At 47.9% G+C, this 15,000-nt stretch overlaps 2 protein-coding genes across 3 annotated transcripts in view; one reads left to right on the top strand and one right to left on the bottom strand.

Moving 5' to 3' along the window:
• LOC134010061 (F-box only protein 41-like) overlaps window positions 1-6,964 on the top strand; it is a 9,873-nt gene extending 2,909 nt beyond the window's left edge. Inside the window, exons 3-13 of the mRNA XM_062449924.1 lie at window positions 828-1,122; window positions 1,428-1,489; window positions 1,563-1,792; window positions 2,131-2,348; window positions 2,762-2,877; window positions 3,536-3,688; window positions 3,955-4,050; window positions 4,159-4,277; window positions 4,759-4,920; window positions 5,239-5,348; window positions 6,872-6,964. Of these exons, the coding sequence (XP_062305908.1) occupies window positions 828-1,122; window positions 1,428-1,489; window positions 1,563-1,792; window positions 2,131-2,348; window positions 2,762-2,877; window positions 3,536-3,688; window positions 3,955-4,050; window positions 4,159-4,277; window positions 4,759-4,920; window positions 5,239-5,348; window positions 6,872-6,964 (1,654 nt within the window). The remainder of the gene's footprint in view (window positions 1-827; window positions 1,123-1,427; window positions 1,490-1,562; window positions 1,793-2,130; window positions 2,349-2,761; window positions 2,878-3,535; window positions 3,689-3,954; window positions 4,051-4,158; window positions 4,278-4,758; window positions 4,921-5,238; window positions 5,349-6,871) is intronic.
• Window positions 6,965-8,838: 1,874 nt separating this feature from the next.
• The window catches only part of LOC134009963 (sodium/hydrogen exchanger 9B2-like), a 6,786-nt gene continuing 624 nt past the window's right edge, over window positions 8,839-15,000 (bottom strand). The window contains exons 3-12 of one of the 2 annotated variants that reach the window (XM_062449759.1): window positions 14,809-14,979; window positions 14,579-14,721; window positions 14,353-14,480; window positions 13,721-13,896; window positions 13,376-13,476; window positions 13,155-13,304; window positions 11,718-11,826; window positions 11,508-11,644; window positions 11,262-11,436; window positions 8,839-9,204 (exon numbers count right to left, since the gene is read on the bottom strand). In XM_062449759.1, the coding sequence (XP_062305743.1) occupies window positions 9,128-9,204; window positions 11,262-11,436; window positions 11,508-11,644; window positions 11,718-11,826; window positions 13,155-13,304; window positions 13,376-13,476; window positions 13,721-13,896; window positions 14,353-14,480; window positions 14,579-14,721; window positions 14,809-14,979 (1,367 nt within the window). In that variant the 3' untranslated portion in view covers window positions 8,839-9,127. Of the gene's footprint in view, window positions 9,205-11,261; window positions 11,437-11,507; window positions 11,645-11,717; window positions 11,827-13,154; window positions 13,305-13,375; window positions 13,477-13,720; window positions 13,897-14,352; window positions 14,481-14,578; window positions 14,722-14,808; window positions 14,980-15,000 lie in introns of those variants that run through there. The other variant, XM_062449760.1, reaches the window with a different exon arrangement.

The raw sequence follows: 15,000 nt of genomic DNA, 5'->3' as shown, positions 1-15,000 counted from the left end.
CTTTTTGAATACATAAATACTGTATAGTGTATCATATATTATTTATGTAACTGACCTGTAGAATGTCAATACAATAGACTTATACTGTGCATGTAAAGTATTCACACATACATACAGTTTGCAGTATATTATACAGTACACATCACACAGTGTGTATATTATACAGTACACACTGTACATGTGCAGGGTAATTAAAAGGTATTATATATATGTATATTATATATATGGAATCTGTATGTTCACAAAAATCTGAATTATGACCGTGAGATGGTGTCCTCCTCAGTGTTTCCTGTGTGATGCATTGTGGTCCGTGTAGTCCAGAGATAGGGGTTGCCAGGGGCAATGTCGTGTTGGGCGGGCGTCTGCCCAGCTGCCTGATGATAAATGCTGCTTGACAGGGACTCTCAGGACCTCAGGGTGTGTTTGAATGTGTTGAATGTGTGTGTGTGTGTGAGGGTGTGTGTGTGTGTGTGAGGGTGTGTGTGTGAGGGTGTGTGTGTGAGGGTGTGTGTGTGTGTGTGAGGGTGTGTGTGTGAGGGTGTGTGTGTGTGTGTGTGAGGGTGTGTGTGTGAGGGTGTGTGTGTGAGGGTGTGTGTGTGAGGGTGTGTGTGTGTGTGTGTGTGTGAGGGTGTGTGTGTGAGGGTGTGTGTGTGTGTGTGTGTGTGTGTGAGGGTGTGAGGGTGTGTGTGTGAGGGTGTGTGTGAGCAGTAAAGGTAAAGTGAGGACTGTCTCTTCTGATTCTCCTCAACTCTCTCTCTCTCCCTCTCTCCTGTGTGTGTATGTTTGTATATATGTATGTTTGTGTATATCTGAGTGTGTGTGTGCAGGGAGGTGTGTGAGGTAGAGAGCTTCCTCAGAGAGACAGCAGAGAGAGAGGCCGTGGCCAAGGCTCGTCTTCAGGTGTTCATCGAAGCTCTGCTGGAGAGAGCTGACCGTGCAGAGAGACAACTGCTGCAGCTCAACACACAGCACACACACTACACACCTTACACGCAGCACACACACTACACACAGCACACACCTTACACACAGCACACCCCTTACACACACCACACACACCACACACACAGCCATCATAGCAGTGAAGAACAGATCTTGGGATCAAAGGTTATAGGACACAAGGTAGGTTTATGTCTAGGGTCATCTAAGTCAGGGGTCAGGGTAACTGATGGAGATCTGGTACGAGTCACACATTAAGACTATGTTGCATTTTTGTTCTATATTTTCGATCTCCATTTTATATGCGTATTTAATATCAGATAAACACTGAACAATGTTTATATTGCCTCAAAATATAATGTATTTTATGCTTTGTTTTCGTTTTTTTTTCTTATATTCTTAAACCTTATTTATTCTGTGCATATGACGATAAAGTTGAAACTTTGTAAATCGACCTCTCCCCCCCTCTCCCTCTCTCCCCTCCACAGAGGAGTACCAGTGTATCAGAGCCATACAGACTTGGAGAGGAGATGTACCCTCACCAATACAGGTAGGTGTGTGTGTGTGTGAGAGAGAGAGAGTTCATCCACACAGAACCTGCTGGTGACGTCCTGTCTCTCCAGCACTCCTAGTGGCCGCGTGAGGACACTGTCTCTGGGGTCTGGAGGCTGGGAGAGGCCGGGGGGCTGGCAGAGGCCGGGAGGCTGGGGGGGGTGCAGGACCTGGAGGAAAGGTCCTCATCGACATCATAGCACTGAGGAAGAGGAGGAGGAGGAGGAAGATTCCCTGTCAGAGGACCAACCCTGGAGCACACCTGAGATCGCTGTCAGGAGCACTCACTCACCTGGCACAGGTAGGACCCTCACACACACACACACACACACACACACTCACCTGGCACAGGTAGGACCCTCACACACACACACACACACACTCACCTGGCACAGGTAGGACCCTCACACACACACACACACACACACACTCACCTGGCACAGGTAGGACCCTCACACACACACACACACACACACACTCACCTGGCACAGGTAGGACCCTCACACACACACACACACACACACACTCACCTGGCACAGGTAGGACCCTCACACACACACACACACACACTCACCTGGCACAGGTAGGACCCTCACACACACACACACACTCACAGTGTAACAGATGCCCCTTCCCTAGACTTGTCCTCGGTGGACTCCAGCCCGTATCGCCGTGGTGACGGGGCGTTGGGGGCGGGGCTCCTGCGTCTGAGGGCGGGGCTGTTCTGTGTTTTTCCCTTCCTGGACGTGAGGACGCTGCTGCTGGCTGCAGAGGTCTGCTCTGATTGGAGGATGGTGGCCAGACATCCGGCCGTGTGGACTCACGTCAGACTGGAGGACGCTCGCGTGTCCGTCCAGGTGAGCACACCTGCCTCTTCATCACCACCACCATCATTCATTACTGTCACCATTTTCATTATCACCATCATCATCATTATCATAACCCTCATCATCACCATCCCCACCATCATCATCATCTTGTGGTGGTGATGTGGTTATAGAAGGTGTTGGGTTAATCTTGTAGTCATGTTGAGGTTGTCTTGTGGTCATGTTGTGGTCATGTTGTGGTCATGTTGAGGTCATATTGTGGTCATGTTGAGGTTGTGTTGGGGTCATGTTGAGGTCATATTGTGGTCATGTTGAGGTTGTGTTGGGGTCATGTTGAGGTCATATTGTGGTCATGTTGAGGTTGTGTTGGGGTCATGTTGAGGTCATATTGTGGTCATGTTGAGGTTGTGTTGGGGTCATGTTGTGGTCACGTTGTGTTGCAGTTCCTGACCACCCTGTCTCAGTGGTGCACACAGACCCAGGCCCTGGTCCTGCACAAGCTGCGGCCCAGACCCAGACACCCTGTAGAGAGGAGGGAGGACTACCACAAGAACACACGGTACACACACACACACACACACACACACTCACATACATATCCCACACACACACATACCACACACACACCACACACAAAAAGAAACACAAAAAAATCAACCTCTCGAAACCTTTTTGTAAACTTTTTTTAAGAAAATATTTTTTTAGCCTTAAAAAAAACTATCCTCAACTTTTTTACACACAACACGCCACAAAAAATTAAAAACAAACGTTTTTTCAACCTTTCGAAAAATAAATAGTCAAGTAAAGTACTGATACCATAAAATCTCCCTCATATGTGGCCATGGATGATCAGGAATGTCTCTATTCTCAGTCATGTGGACATCGCTAACTCCCTCTGTCTCATCCATAACGTGGCCATTCTTCTTGTTGCCTTCTGCTCCATGGTAGCTTCATAGACGGGAGCCAGCGAGTGAAAAGTACAGATATTTGTGTAAAAAATGTAAGGAGTGAAAGTCAAAAGTTGTCAGAAAAAGTAAATAGTGAAGTAAAGTACCTACTGAAACCAGAAAAATCTATGTAAATACAGTAACTACTTTGTTACTTCCCATCTCTGCTGCTACACACATACCACACACACACCATAGACAGAACACACACACCACAGACAGTACACAGTACTCACACGTGTGTGTGTGTGCGTGTGTGTGAGAGAGCAGGGCGTGTCTGGAGGGGGGTCTGGAGGCCCTGCTGAGGAGAGCAGGACAGAGCCTCCTGCTGCTGCAGGTGTCTCACTGTCCTCACGTCCTCACGGACCGCTCACTCTGGCTGGCCAGCTGCTACTGCCACCACCTGCACACGCTCACCTACAGGTAGGACCACACACACTCACACACGCTCACCTACAGGTACGACCACACACACACACACACGCTCACCTACAGGTACGACCACACACACACAGTCACCTACAGAAAGGGACCATACACACATACCTACATCTGTGTGTGTGTGTCTGTGTGTGTCTGTGTGTGTGCGTGTCTGTGTGTGTCTGTCGGTGTGTGTGTATGTCTGTGTGTGTCTGTGTGTGTGTCTGTGTCTGTGTGTCTGTGTGTGGGTGTGTGTGTGTGTGTGTCAGGAGTTCATCTGATCCTCTGGGTCATGAGGTGGTCTGGGCGCTAGGCGCTGGCTGCAGGAGCATCACTCACCTCCAGGTGGCACCACTGCACCCATGGTGAGTTACCATGGATACCAGGGATGTTTCCTACAGTAACCATGGTGATGAAGTCACCTAGTCAGTCAGTTCTTCCTTTACAAGCCCCGCCCTCCTCTTCTCTGTCAGCCAACAGCCAACAAGATTCAGCAACCGCTGCCTTCAGACGATTGGTCGGTGTTGGCCACACCTCCGTGTGCTCGGTGTGGGCGGGGCTGGCTGCAGTGTTCAGGGATTGGCTGCTGTTGGTGAGTGACATTTTAGACCAGCAGTTGATACGTCACACTTTGATCTGGTGAGTAGTCAGGAAAGCTGATCAGTGTTTGTGTGTGTGTGAATGTGTGTGTGTGTATGGGTGTGTGTGTGAATGTGTGTGTGTGTGTGTGTGTATGGGTGTGTGTGTGAATGTGTGTGTGTGGGTGTGTGTGTGAATGTGTGTGTGTGTGTATGGGTGTGTGTGTGTGAATGTGTGTGTGTGTGTATGGGTGTGTGTGTGAATGTGTGTGTGTGTGTATGGGTGTGTGTGTGTGTGTGTGTGTGTATGGGTGTGTGTGTGTGAATGTGTGTGTGTGTGTGGGTGTGTATGGGTGTGTGTGTGTGTGTGTATGGGTGTGTGTGTGAATGTGTGTGTGTGTGTGGGTGTGTGTGTGTGGGTGTGTGTGTGAATGTGTGTGTGTGTGTATGGGTGTGTGTGTGAATGTGTGTGTGTGTGTGTGGGTGTGTGTCCAGTGCGTAGCTGTGTCAGCCTGCAGGTGTTGGAGTTGGAGCGTGTGAGCGGTCTGGACCAGCAGGGGGCAGGAGAGCAGCTCTGCAGAGAGGGACTGCAGCAGCTGCACACGCTCACTCTCACCTCCACCCCCGTCACCACGGAAACACTGCTGCACCTGCACAGTGAGTCTCTCTCCTCTGACCCTTGACCTAAACACACCCTTACCCTGAATCGGCAAAATGCACAAGACCTGAAGACCTCCAAACCTCTACATGAGGTACAGTAGATAGACTTTCTAGAATGTTGTGAGGAGGGTATATTCTAGAATGTTGTGTGGAGTGTTCTAGAATTTTGTGTGGAGAGTGTTCTAGAATATTGTGTGCAGGGTATGTTCTACAATGTTATGTGGAGGGTGTTCTAGAATGTCAGGCAGTCCAGACAGTCAGGGCTGGGCCCTAATACAGAGCTGCCCTCCTAATCACCCCCTGCCACCCCTGCAGGGGTGTGTGCGGGGCTCAGGTCCATGGTGGTCAGGCTGGGAGTGACAGACTGGGATGCTGACAGCTCTGATGCTCAGAGACACAAGCAGGACATGATCAGCAGTCTGCAGGTGAGTCAGTCTGCTGTCAGTCTGCCTGTGTCTGTATACCTGCCTGCCTGTCTGCCTGTGTCTGTCTACCTGCCTGCCTGTCTGCCTGCCTGCGTCTGTCTACCTGCCTGCCTGTCTGCCTGTCTGTCCACGTGTCAAGGAGGTACTTCTGTCCTACCAATGTGTCATTGTGGTGCTGAAAGACTGTGTGTGTGGTGTGTGATGTGGTGTGTGTGGTGTGTGTGGTGTGTGATGTGGTGTGTGTGTGTGTGGTGTGTGTGGTGTGGTGTGTGTGTGGTGTGTGTGTGGTGTGTGTGTGTGGTGTGTGGTGTGTGGTGTGTGTGGTGTGTGTGTGATGTGGTGTGTGTCGTGTGTGATGTGGTGTGTGTGGTGTGTGTGGTGTGTGATGTGGTGTGTGTGGTGTGTGATGTGGTGTGTGTGGTGTGTGTCGTGTGTGATGTGGTGTGTGTGTGATGTGTGTGTGTTGTGTGTGATGTGGTGTGTGTGTGATGTGGTGTGTGTCATGTGTGATGTGGTGTGTGTGTGGTGTGTGATGTGGTGTGTGTCGTGTGTGATGTGGTGTGTGTGTGTGTGTCGTGTGTGATGTGGTGTGTGTGTGATGTGGTGTGTGTGTGTGGTGTGTGATGTGGTGTGTGTGGTGTGTGATGTGTGTGTGTCGTGTGTGATGTGGTGTGTGTGTGTGGTGTGTGATGTGGTGTGTGTGTGTGGTGTGTGATGTGATGTGTGTGGTGTGTGATGTGGTGTGTGTGATGTGGTGTGTGTGTGTGTGGTGTGTGATGTGGTGTGTGTGGTGTGTGATGTGGTGTGTGTGGTGTGTGTCGTGTGTGATGTGGTGTGTGTGTGGTGTGTGGTGTGTGATGTGGTGTGTGTGTGTGTGGTGTGTGATGTGGTGTGTGTCGTGTGTGATGTGGTGTGTGATGTGGTGTGTGTGGTGTGTGTGTGGTGTGTGTGTGTGGTGTGTGTGTGTGTGTGTGTGGTGTGTGTGTGTGTGTGGTGTGTGTGGTGTGTGTGTGTGTGTGGTGTGTGTGTGTGGTGTGTGATGTGGTGTGTGTGGTGTGTGTGTGTGGTGTGTGATGTGGTGTGTGTGTGTGTGGTGTGTGATGTGGTGTGTGTATGTCGTGTGTGATGTGGTGTGTGTGGTGTGTGATGTGGTGTGTGATGTGGTGTGTGTGGTGTGTGTGTGTGTGGTGTGTGTGTGTGTGGTGTGTGTGGTGTGTGTGTGTGTGTGTGGTGTGTGGTGTGATGTGTGTGTGTCGTGTGTGATGTGGTGTGTGTGGTGTGTGTGGTGTGTGTGTGTGTGGTGTGTGATGTGGTGTGTGTGGTGTGTGATGTGGTGTGTGTGTGTGGTGTGTGATGTGGTGTGTGTGGTGTGTGTGTGTGTGTGTGTGTGGTGTGTGATGTGGTGTGTGTGGTGTGTGTGTGTGTGTGTGTGTGGTGTGTGATGTGGTGTGTGTGTGTGGTGTGTGATGTGGTGTGTGTGGTGTGTGATGTGGTGTGTGTGTGATGTGGTGTGTGTGTTCCAGGCCCTGCAGCAGTGTCCAGGTGTGTGTGACATTCTCCAGCTGACATCCTCCTCTGGCCACCCTCACCACCCCACCAATCCTGAGGCAGAATGAACAGAGGAACTGGACAACAGTTTTAGTTTTGTCTCCACTTGTCACTTGTCCTGTATGTTTATATGTTTTGTTTTCACATCATAAACACGTTTATAATGCTTCTCTTTTGTTTGTACATTAATCATAAGAAAACCTCACAAGATTTGTACTTAAAAACTGGTTTATTAAAACAGGGTTGTCACAATTCAGGGATCTATGTCTGTCAAAAACAACATACATTCAGTTAGTTCAAAAATAGTAGTTAAATTAATGCATGCAAATAAAAAAGCCATCAGCCTTTTGATTTTCCACTCACTGTAAGTACGGCAAACCATCTGACTGACATCTGACCAGGAGGACGCATTAGTTGAACTGTCAAGCAACCGAACGTTAAAGGCAGCGTTCTCAGCCAAGACACTGGCTGAGTTTTGGATTTCAGTGGAGAGGGAATACTGCTGCAGCACCCCCTGACGAAAATTTAAAATAATATGACTTGAAAATCCACCACCGAGGCACAGCCCCGCAGTAGCGGATTGGCCATCGGGAGCACCGGGAGAAGAATAACGATGGAAAACCAGGCTAAGAAACGTAAGGGTGGGGCTGAAAAATTAAGAGACAAAAATACATCACCTGGTTTTACCAATTGAAAAACGGCTATGTTTATTTTACACAAAGCTCAAAAAATATTTTGCGCTCAATTAAAGGCCTAAAGATTTGAAGACGTTACCTAGTCTGTGACGGCTGCTTCCTCCACCCACCTCACACACACACACACAGCGAGCACACACACAGCAAGCACACACACACACAGCAAGCACACACACACACACAGCAAGCACACACACACACAGCAAGCACACACACACAGCGAGCACACACACACACAGCGAGCACACACACACAGCAAGCACAGACACACACACACACACAGCAAGCACACACACAGCAAGCACACACACTCAGCAAGCACACACAGCAAGCACACACAGCAAGCACACACACACACAGCAAGCACACACACACACAGCAAGCACACACACACACACACACAGCAAGCACACACACACACACACAGCAAGCACACACACACAGCAAGCACACACACACAGCAAGCAGAAGAGAATAAGGTGAGACCACATCCTTTGGTTTCAGGTCCAGTCACAATGACGGTGTGGCAAGGTTCATTCTAGCTGTCAGTCAATAGACCCTGGTCACCTACACCCCCCCCCTCCTCCCCCTCTCCCCCTTCTGTCTTCTAACAGTGAGACAGGTTACCAGTGTCTCTACAAACACAAGACCTAGAAGTATATTATTAAAATGTTTAGGGCATTTCTGCTTTATTGAGACAGATACAGTGAAGGAGACAAAAGATGTAGAGGAGAGGGAGAGAGGGGAGAGATGAGAGAGAGAGATGGGAGAGAGATAGGAGAGAGAGGGAAGAGAGAGAGGGGAGAGAGAGGAGAGAGAGGGCAGAGAGAGGGGAGAGAGAGATGAGAGAGAGAGAGAGAGAGAGAGAGAGAGCGAGAGAGAGAGAGAGAGAGAGAGAGAGAGAGGAGAGGGGAGAGAGAGGGAGAGAGAAATGGGAGAGAGGAGAGAGAAATGGGAGAGAGAGAGAGAGAGAGAGGAGAGTGAGAGAGGAGAGACAGCAGATGTAGAGGAGAGAGAGAGGGGAGAGGGGAGAGAGAGAGCGGAGGACAGGCTGGATTCCAACCCAGGCCCCTGCGGTGAGGCCTACATGGTGCTCAAGTGAGCTACCTGGAACTGCTTTATACAGACACATGTTACCAGTGTGTTTACAAACAATGGAACCCTCCTGGTTGCCATGGTATCCACTTGCGGTCACAGAAATAGGACCAGGTGGAACTAGAACAGTCTGCAGGTCAGTGATTGGTCCATCAGAGGGGTGTTCTGAGCTGTGATTGGTCCATCAGAGGGCTGTTCTGAGCTGTGGTTGGTCCATCAGAGGGGTGTTCTGAGCTGTGATTGGTCCATCAGAGGGCTGTTCTGAGCTGTGGTTGGTCCATCAGAGGGCTGTTCTGAGCTGTGGTTGGTCTGTCAGGGGGGTTTTCTGAGCTGTGGTTGGTCTGTCAGGGGGGTGTTCTGAGCTGTGATTGGTCCATTCATAATGCATTCTGGGAAGCCAGTGGTCGATACAGTTGGCTGATTTTCCACCAATCAGGAGTCTCATAATTTACTCTCATGGAAGTCTTTCTTCTGTCCAATCATGTCCTTTGTCTGACTTGTTGGCCCGCTCTCTTCATCTACAGAGACAATCAACATGCCAATCAAACTCAACCTCTGAGTAAAGAATATAATAGAATTAAACATTATGGTTAATCCAGGATGGATATTTTTATTTAGCATCCTTCCGTTAAAGTGAGCCCATACAAATACAATCTCCAATCACTAAATACAGTCTCCAATCACTAAATACATTCTACATTAATTATATACAGTACATTCATGGTAACATAGTTGGGTTTTAGTTAGTGCAGTCAAACGATTAAAATATTTAATCGCGATTAATCGCATTAATGTCATAGTTAACTCGCGATTAATCGCAATTAATCGCACATTTTTATCTATTCTAAATGTCCCTTGATTTTTTCTAATTTTAATGCTCTTATCAACATTGAAAAGTGGATTGGATTGCTTAGTTAGTGCAAATGTTTTTTTTTATTGAAAACAACATTGCAACATTGCCTGTATGGAGCTAAATCAGGGCCATATGTTTTGTTAATTCAAAAAGTTTTGGTCAAAAACTTGAAAAATAAAACCATGAATTCAAAGAAAAAATAAGTGAACAAATTTTTTTTTCAAGTTGAATAAAATTTCGATTAAAGTCTGGAATTATTTTGAATTTTCATTTTTCACTTTCAGATTTTCACAGTTTCATTTTTATTTATTTTTTTAGATTCAGATCTGTTTTTCAGTTTCAGACTTTTGGCCCCGATTTTGCGTAGGGGGCGTGGCTTCATGTCGTCCGCTCCGCCAAGGCCACACGCTGGTGCCAGCGCACAGGTAAGACGTGAAAGATATTAGCCTTTTTGAGGTTGATGTGTCAATGACAAAAAAATGCCACTGTGGGGATAATGTCCCAAAGTATCTATTCAAAAAGGCTAATATCTTTCACGTCTTACCTGTGCGCTGGCGCCAGCGTGTTGCCTTGGCGGAGCGGACGCCATGCCAACTGCCGAGTCTTCTGCCTCTTTGTTAGGCTGTCACTCATAACTCCCGCCTCTGAGTTGAAGCCACGCCCCCTACGCAAAATCGGGGCCAAAAGTCTGAAACAAAAAAAAACAAAAAATGAAACTGAAACTGAAAAAAAAAAAAAAAAAGCCGTAAAAAAAGTTTTGAATCTGAAAACATTAAATGTGAAACTATGTGAAAATTTAAAAGTGAAAAATGAAAATTAATAATTTATTCAAAATAATTCCAGACTTTAATCGAAATTGTATTCAACTTCAAAAAAAATTGGTAAACTTATTTTTTCTTTGAATTCATGGTTTTATTTTTCAAGTTTTTGACCAAAACTTACATTTTCAATGTCAAGCTTTAGTTTTCAACTAAAGATTTTTTTTTCAAATTAACAAAACATTTGGCCCTGATTTAGCTCCATATGCCTGGCTTTGACGAGGGGGCGGAGAATTCGCATCAGCTGTGTGCTTGGCCATCAAGTGGTAACTGGACGTGCTGCGATGATAGCTCAGTTCACAACGACAAAACACACAGATCAATTTGGTCTTGTCAGTGGAACCATTTGGCAACTTTTTAAAAGTAACCTTTCCATTCAGAATCTTATTGGCATCCATTTTGGCGTCTCGCGCTCGCCATCCACTCAAAACGTGACGTTAGCCTACTACTCTTTAGCCAGCTCGCAAGCCCAAACAAGTGTGCGACGTGCCTGTTGTTTTGTTTCCGGTCTAGCTAGATCCGGTGTGGTGTTGTAGTTTTTCTAACGTCAGTAGTTGCTGCAACAGCATGTGAAAAAAACTACAAAGTTTGCTAGGCCAAAAAGAACGTTAATCGCGCGATAAAAAAATTAATGCAGTTAAAATGGGTTTGCGTTAACGCCGTTAATAACGCATTTAACTGACAGCACTAGTTTTAGTACATTCCATCACAGCAGACCTGTCCCACTGCAACGCCCCTGTTCACCACCAGAGGGGGCTACCTCCCTACTGCAGCAGTGAAACGCCCCTGTACACCACCAGAAGATGCCTTTTGGTTAGGGTTAGGGAAATCTGTATTTTAAATTGGACTTCTGAGCCGTGTGTGTGTGCGTGTGTATGTGAGTGTGTGTGTGTGTAGTCCTCACCCTCAGTGTGTCTGTGCAGCAGTCTGGGTCCAGCCAGTCCGATCCCCAGCGCTCCAACAGGAGCTGTGGTGAGGATGGCCAGAACCGCCACCGTCAGAACATCCAGACCCAACTTCACCAGAACCTCGTCTCCCTCCACAAGAGCCATGTCCAAGGCAGCGGAACCCAAGGCCGCCTGGAACACATAGAACCCCTCAGAACCTCACACACACACACACACACATACTCTCATACTCTCATACTGACCTGGACAGTGTCTTTTGGAATCCAAGCCACAGAGATGAAGATCTTCTCCTTCAGGGTGAACCCTCCAAAGTGAACCAGGAGGAAGGTAGCCAGAAGGCGAACCAGCAGGCCTGTACAGAGACAGGCCATCCCCAAGCCTGGAGACAGAGGTCATCAGCATTGTTCCTCCTCCACATGAGATGTGCTTGTAGTGAAGGTAACATGTCTTACCCACAGTGTTGGGGTCCAGAGTGGACACAGTGATCTCTGCTCCGATCAGTCCAAACAGCAGAGGCTGGAAGATATCCCACGCTCTCCCCACCATCGCTGCTACTGGGGCCTGGGTAGAGGACACACACACACACCTGAGAAACAAACTTGATGACTGAAGCACAGACCCTGGTCCCAGTGTTGTAGTACTCCAGACCGGTCTTGGTCTCCAGACCACATTCTGAAGGTCTCAGTCTTGTCTCGGTCTCGGACAAAGAAGACTCTGGATTTTATTTCAAGACCGGTCAAGACCACAACTGCGGGAATATCACTAAATTGCCTGTGCATTGTTTAATTTATTTCTTAATATGATTACTGTTATTGGATGTAAAACGTCACGCTTCAAATGCAACCAATAACTTAACTCATTTCTTATTTGAAATTACCCATCACCCCTCCTCGCACCCCAAAAGTGAATGAGGAAGATAGGCAAAACAGTGGCTTTCTGAAGATGTTGGCCAAATCAGCTATAATTAGATTTGGTTACCTGAACCACAAAGACTTTACAATAACATCCAAAAGATAACACAACTTGTGTAACTTCTGCAAAGAGACGCTTACTGAGACGGCTGGCACTAGGCCTACATCAAACTTTTACTGGCATTTAGAAAGAAAACATTTAAAAAGGTAAGCTAGGCGTAAGTGACGCCAGCCTAGCTACCTAACGTTTGCAATGTGCCTCTGTACCAAAACTCTTCAGAAATCTCTTCACCCATTACACAAAGAGATTTAGCTAGTATTAGCTAAGTAACATACTGTATGTTTCAGGGCGTCAGTTTCAGTTGCTTGCCAGATTTTGTTTGTGATAACAAGCCAGGCCATATAAAGCAATGTAGCTAATGATAAATATAAAGTTATGTTACATCAACGTTTACTCATGGCAGCTGCTTACCTCTCCCGACTTCATAATGTTAAGTTAAACGCCGTGGACCACAGTACCGCGCTCCTTCAGTTGGGTGAGAGAGAGATGTGAAAGCAGAGAGCGAGTAGGCCTAATAATGTGCCTCTAAGAAAAAGAAGAAAAATAACATGGGCTGTTTTGCTTGGCCATAAGCACACAGCACTACTTTAAGAGTGCAATTTTTTGTTCAAATACAGTTACAGATCAAATCTAACTTATTACCTAGTCAAACCCTACTGCTTGCGTGTTTTGAGTGGTCTGGTCTTGACCCGGTCTCACCCTGCCTGGGTCTATGTCTTGTCTCGGTCTCGATACACTCTGGTCTTGGTCTTGACTCGGTCTTGATACACTCTGGTCTTGGTCCTGTCTGGGTCTTGATACACTCTGGTCTTGGTCCTGTCTGGGTCTTGATACACTCTGGTCTTGGTCATGACTTGGTCTCGGTTTAGGTGGTCTTGACTACAACACTGCCTGGTCCTGATAGCCACCACGCTCACCTTGTCCCCCCCCCAGCCCAGGGCTGCCAGGAAGGCCATGACCAGGGTACACACGCTCCCAGCTCCAGGGAAGCCCACCACTCTGCTGCCGAACACGGCGCAGAGAGACAGACCCAGCAGCATCACGCAGCGCCTCAACACCAAGTCCTCCTGCACACAGAGAGGTGTCAACACACACAAACACACACAAACACACACAAACACACAAAGGTGTTCCAGACCTGATCCTTGCTTGGGAAGAAGCAGATGAATATTCCCAGCAGGAGTCCGACCCCCATGCCTCCAACCACATCCAGCAGGCCCTTGTTCATCCATGTAGAGTCTGCAAAGACCAATAGCTTAGCTTAGCTTAGCAAATTGTACAGAATTGCATAACAAAATGCCATAGAGTAGCATAGCTTAGTTTAGCATGCAAAATCATGTTACTAAATGCTAAAGCATAGCAAAGCATATAATATTTTACTAAATAACTTAAGGTACACAGAATAGCATAGCACAGAATAGCATACAGTACTGTGATTAACACAAGAGAGTACAGCATTGCAAACATAATTGTATTAATTCACCTTTTGAGCTGGCCATAGCCAGGCAGGTGGTGAAGCCGGTGATGGCCAGGACAGCATCTAGCCTCCCAGCAGTCATCAGGAGGGTGGGGATGCCCTTCTCCACCCCATAACCATCCTTCTGTAAGAGCAACATGGAGGGAATCACCACCACCTGAGACACAGCGCTCAGGACAAACCTGGAGACACAGGGGACAAACTTGGAGACATAGGGACAGAACACACCTGGAGACACAGGGACAGAATACACCTGGAGACACAGGGGACAGAACACACCTGGAGACACAGGGGACAGAACACACCTGGAGACATAGGGACAGAACACACCTGGAGACACAGGGACAGAACACACCTGGAGACACAGGGGACAAACTTGGAGACATAGGGGACAGAACACACCTGGAGACACAGGGGACAGAACACACCTGGCGACATAGGGACAGAACACACCTGGAGACACAGGGACAGAACACACCTGGAGACACAGGGGACAAACTTGGAGACATAGGGGACAGAACACACCTGGAGACACAGGGACAGAACACACCTGGAGACACAGGGACAGAACACACCTGGACACACAAGGACAGAACTTGGTGAAGTTCAGTCCTAAACAAAAGCCAGACTTGACTCACCCCAGGATGAAGCCCCATACCCAGGGGAGCCCCATGAGGAAGTGAGACACCACTGCAACTGTGCAGGCCTCCACTGTACAGGGTCCTACTGCCACACGCAAACACACCGCTTTCAGCCTCCGCAGAGCCTACACACAAACACACACACTCAGAACTGGTCCTCATCGTTGCTTAGGCCTCCGTTGGGAAGTGGTCTGTGTGTGTGAAGTATTTATATTTGTAGTACCGTAGGGTCTTGTCCCAGTCCAACCCGGGTCAACATGATGGCCCGAGAGATGTTCCTCAGAGCAGCAGACCATGTTTGGTCGATGTACACCGCATCAGTTATATAGGGAACATTACGCAGCAGTAATCCAGCCAGCAACATCCCTGTCACACACACATACACACAATTCAGAACATTGGTTCTCAAATGGTGTTTCCATTCAGTTTTCCAGTGCAGTTTGTGGAACATACCAAGTAGAGGAGGGAAGGGGGGGAGAGTGGGCAGCTTGATCATCCCCACCAGGTTTCCTCCACACACAGCACAGAGGAACAAGATCACTATGCCAAACAGCTTCCCTCCAGGCAGACACTCTCTCTGGGTGATGGACCACACCACCCCGAACAGCAACGCTAGCAGACATGCTGCAGGGATAGAGCCAGAGT

The sequence above is a fragment of the Osmerus eperlanus genome, chromosome 23 (assembly GCF_963692335.1).
Source record: "Osmerus eperlanus chromosome 23, fOsmEpe2.1, whole genome shotgun sequence".
Classification (NCBI taxonomy): domain Eukaryota; kingdom Metazoa; phylum Chordata; class Actinopteri; order Osmeriformes; family Osmeridae; genus Osmerus; species Osmerus eperlanus.
This window is presented reverse-complemented; position numbering and strand designations above follow the sequence as displayed.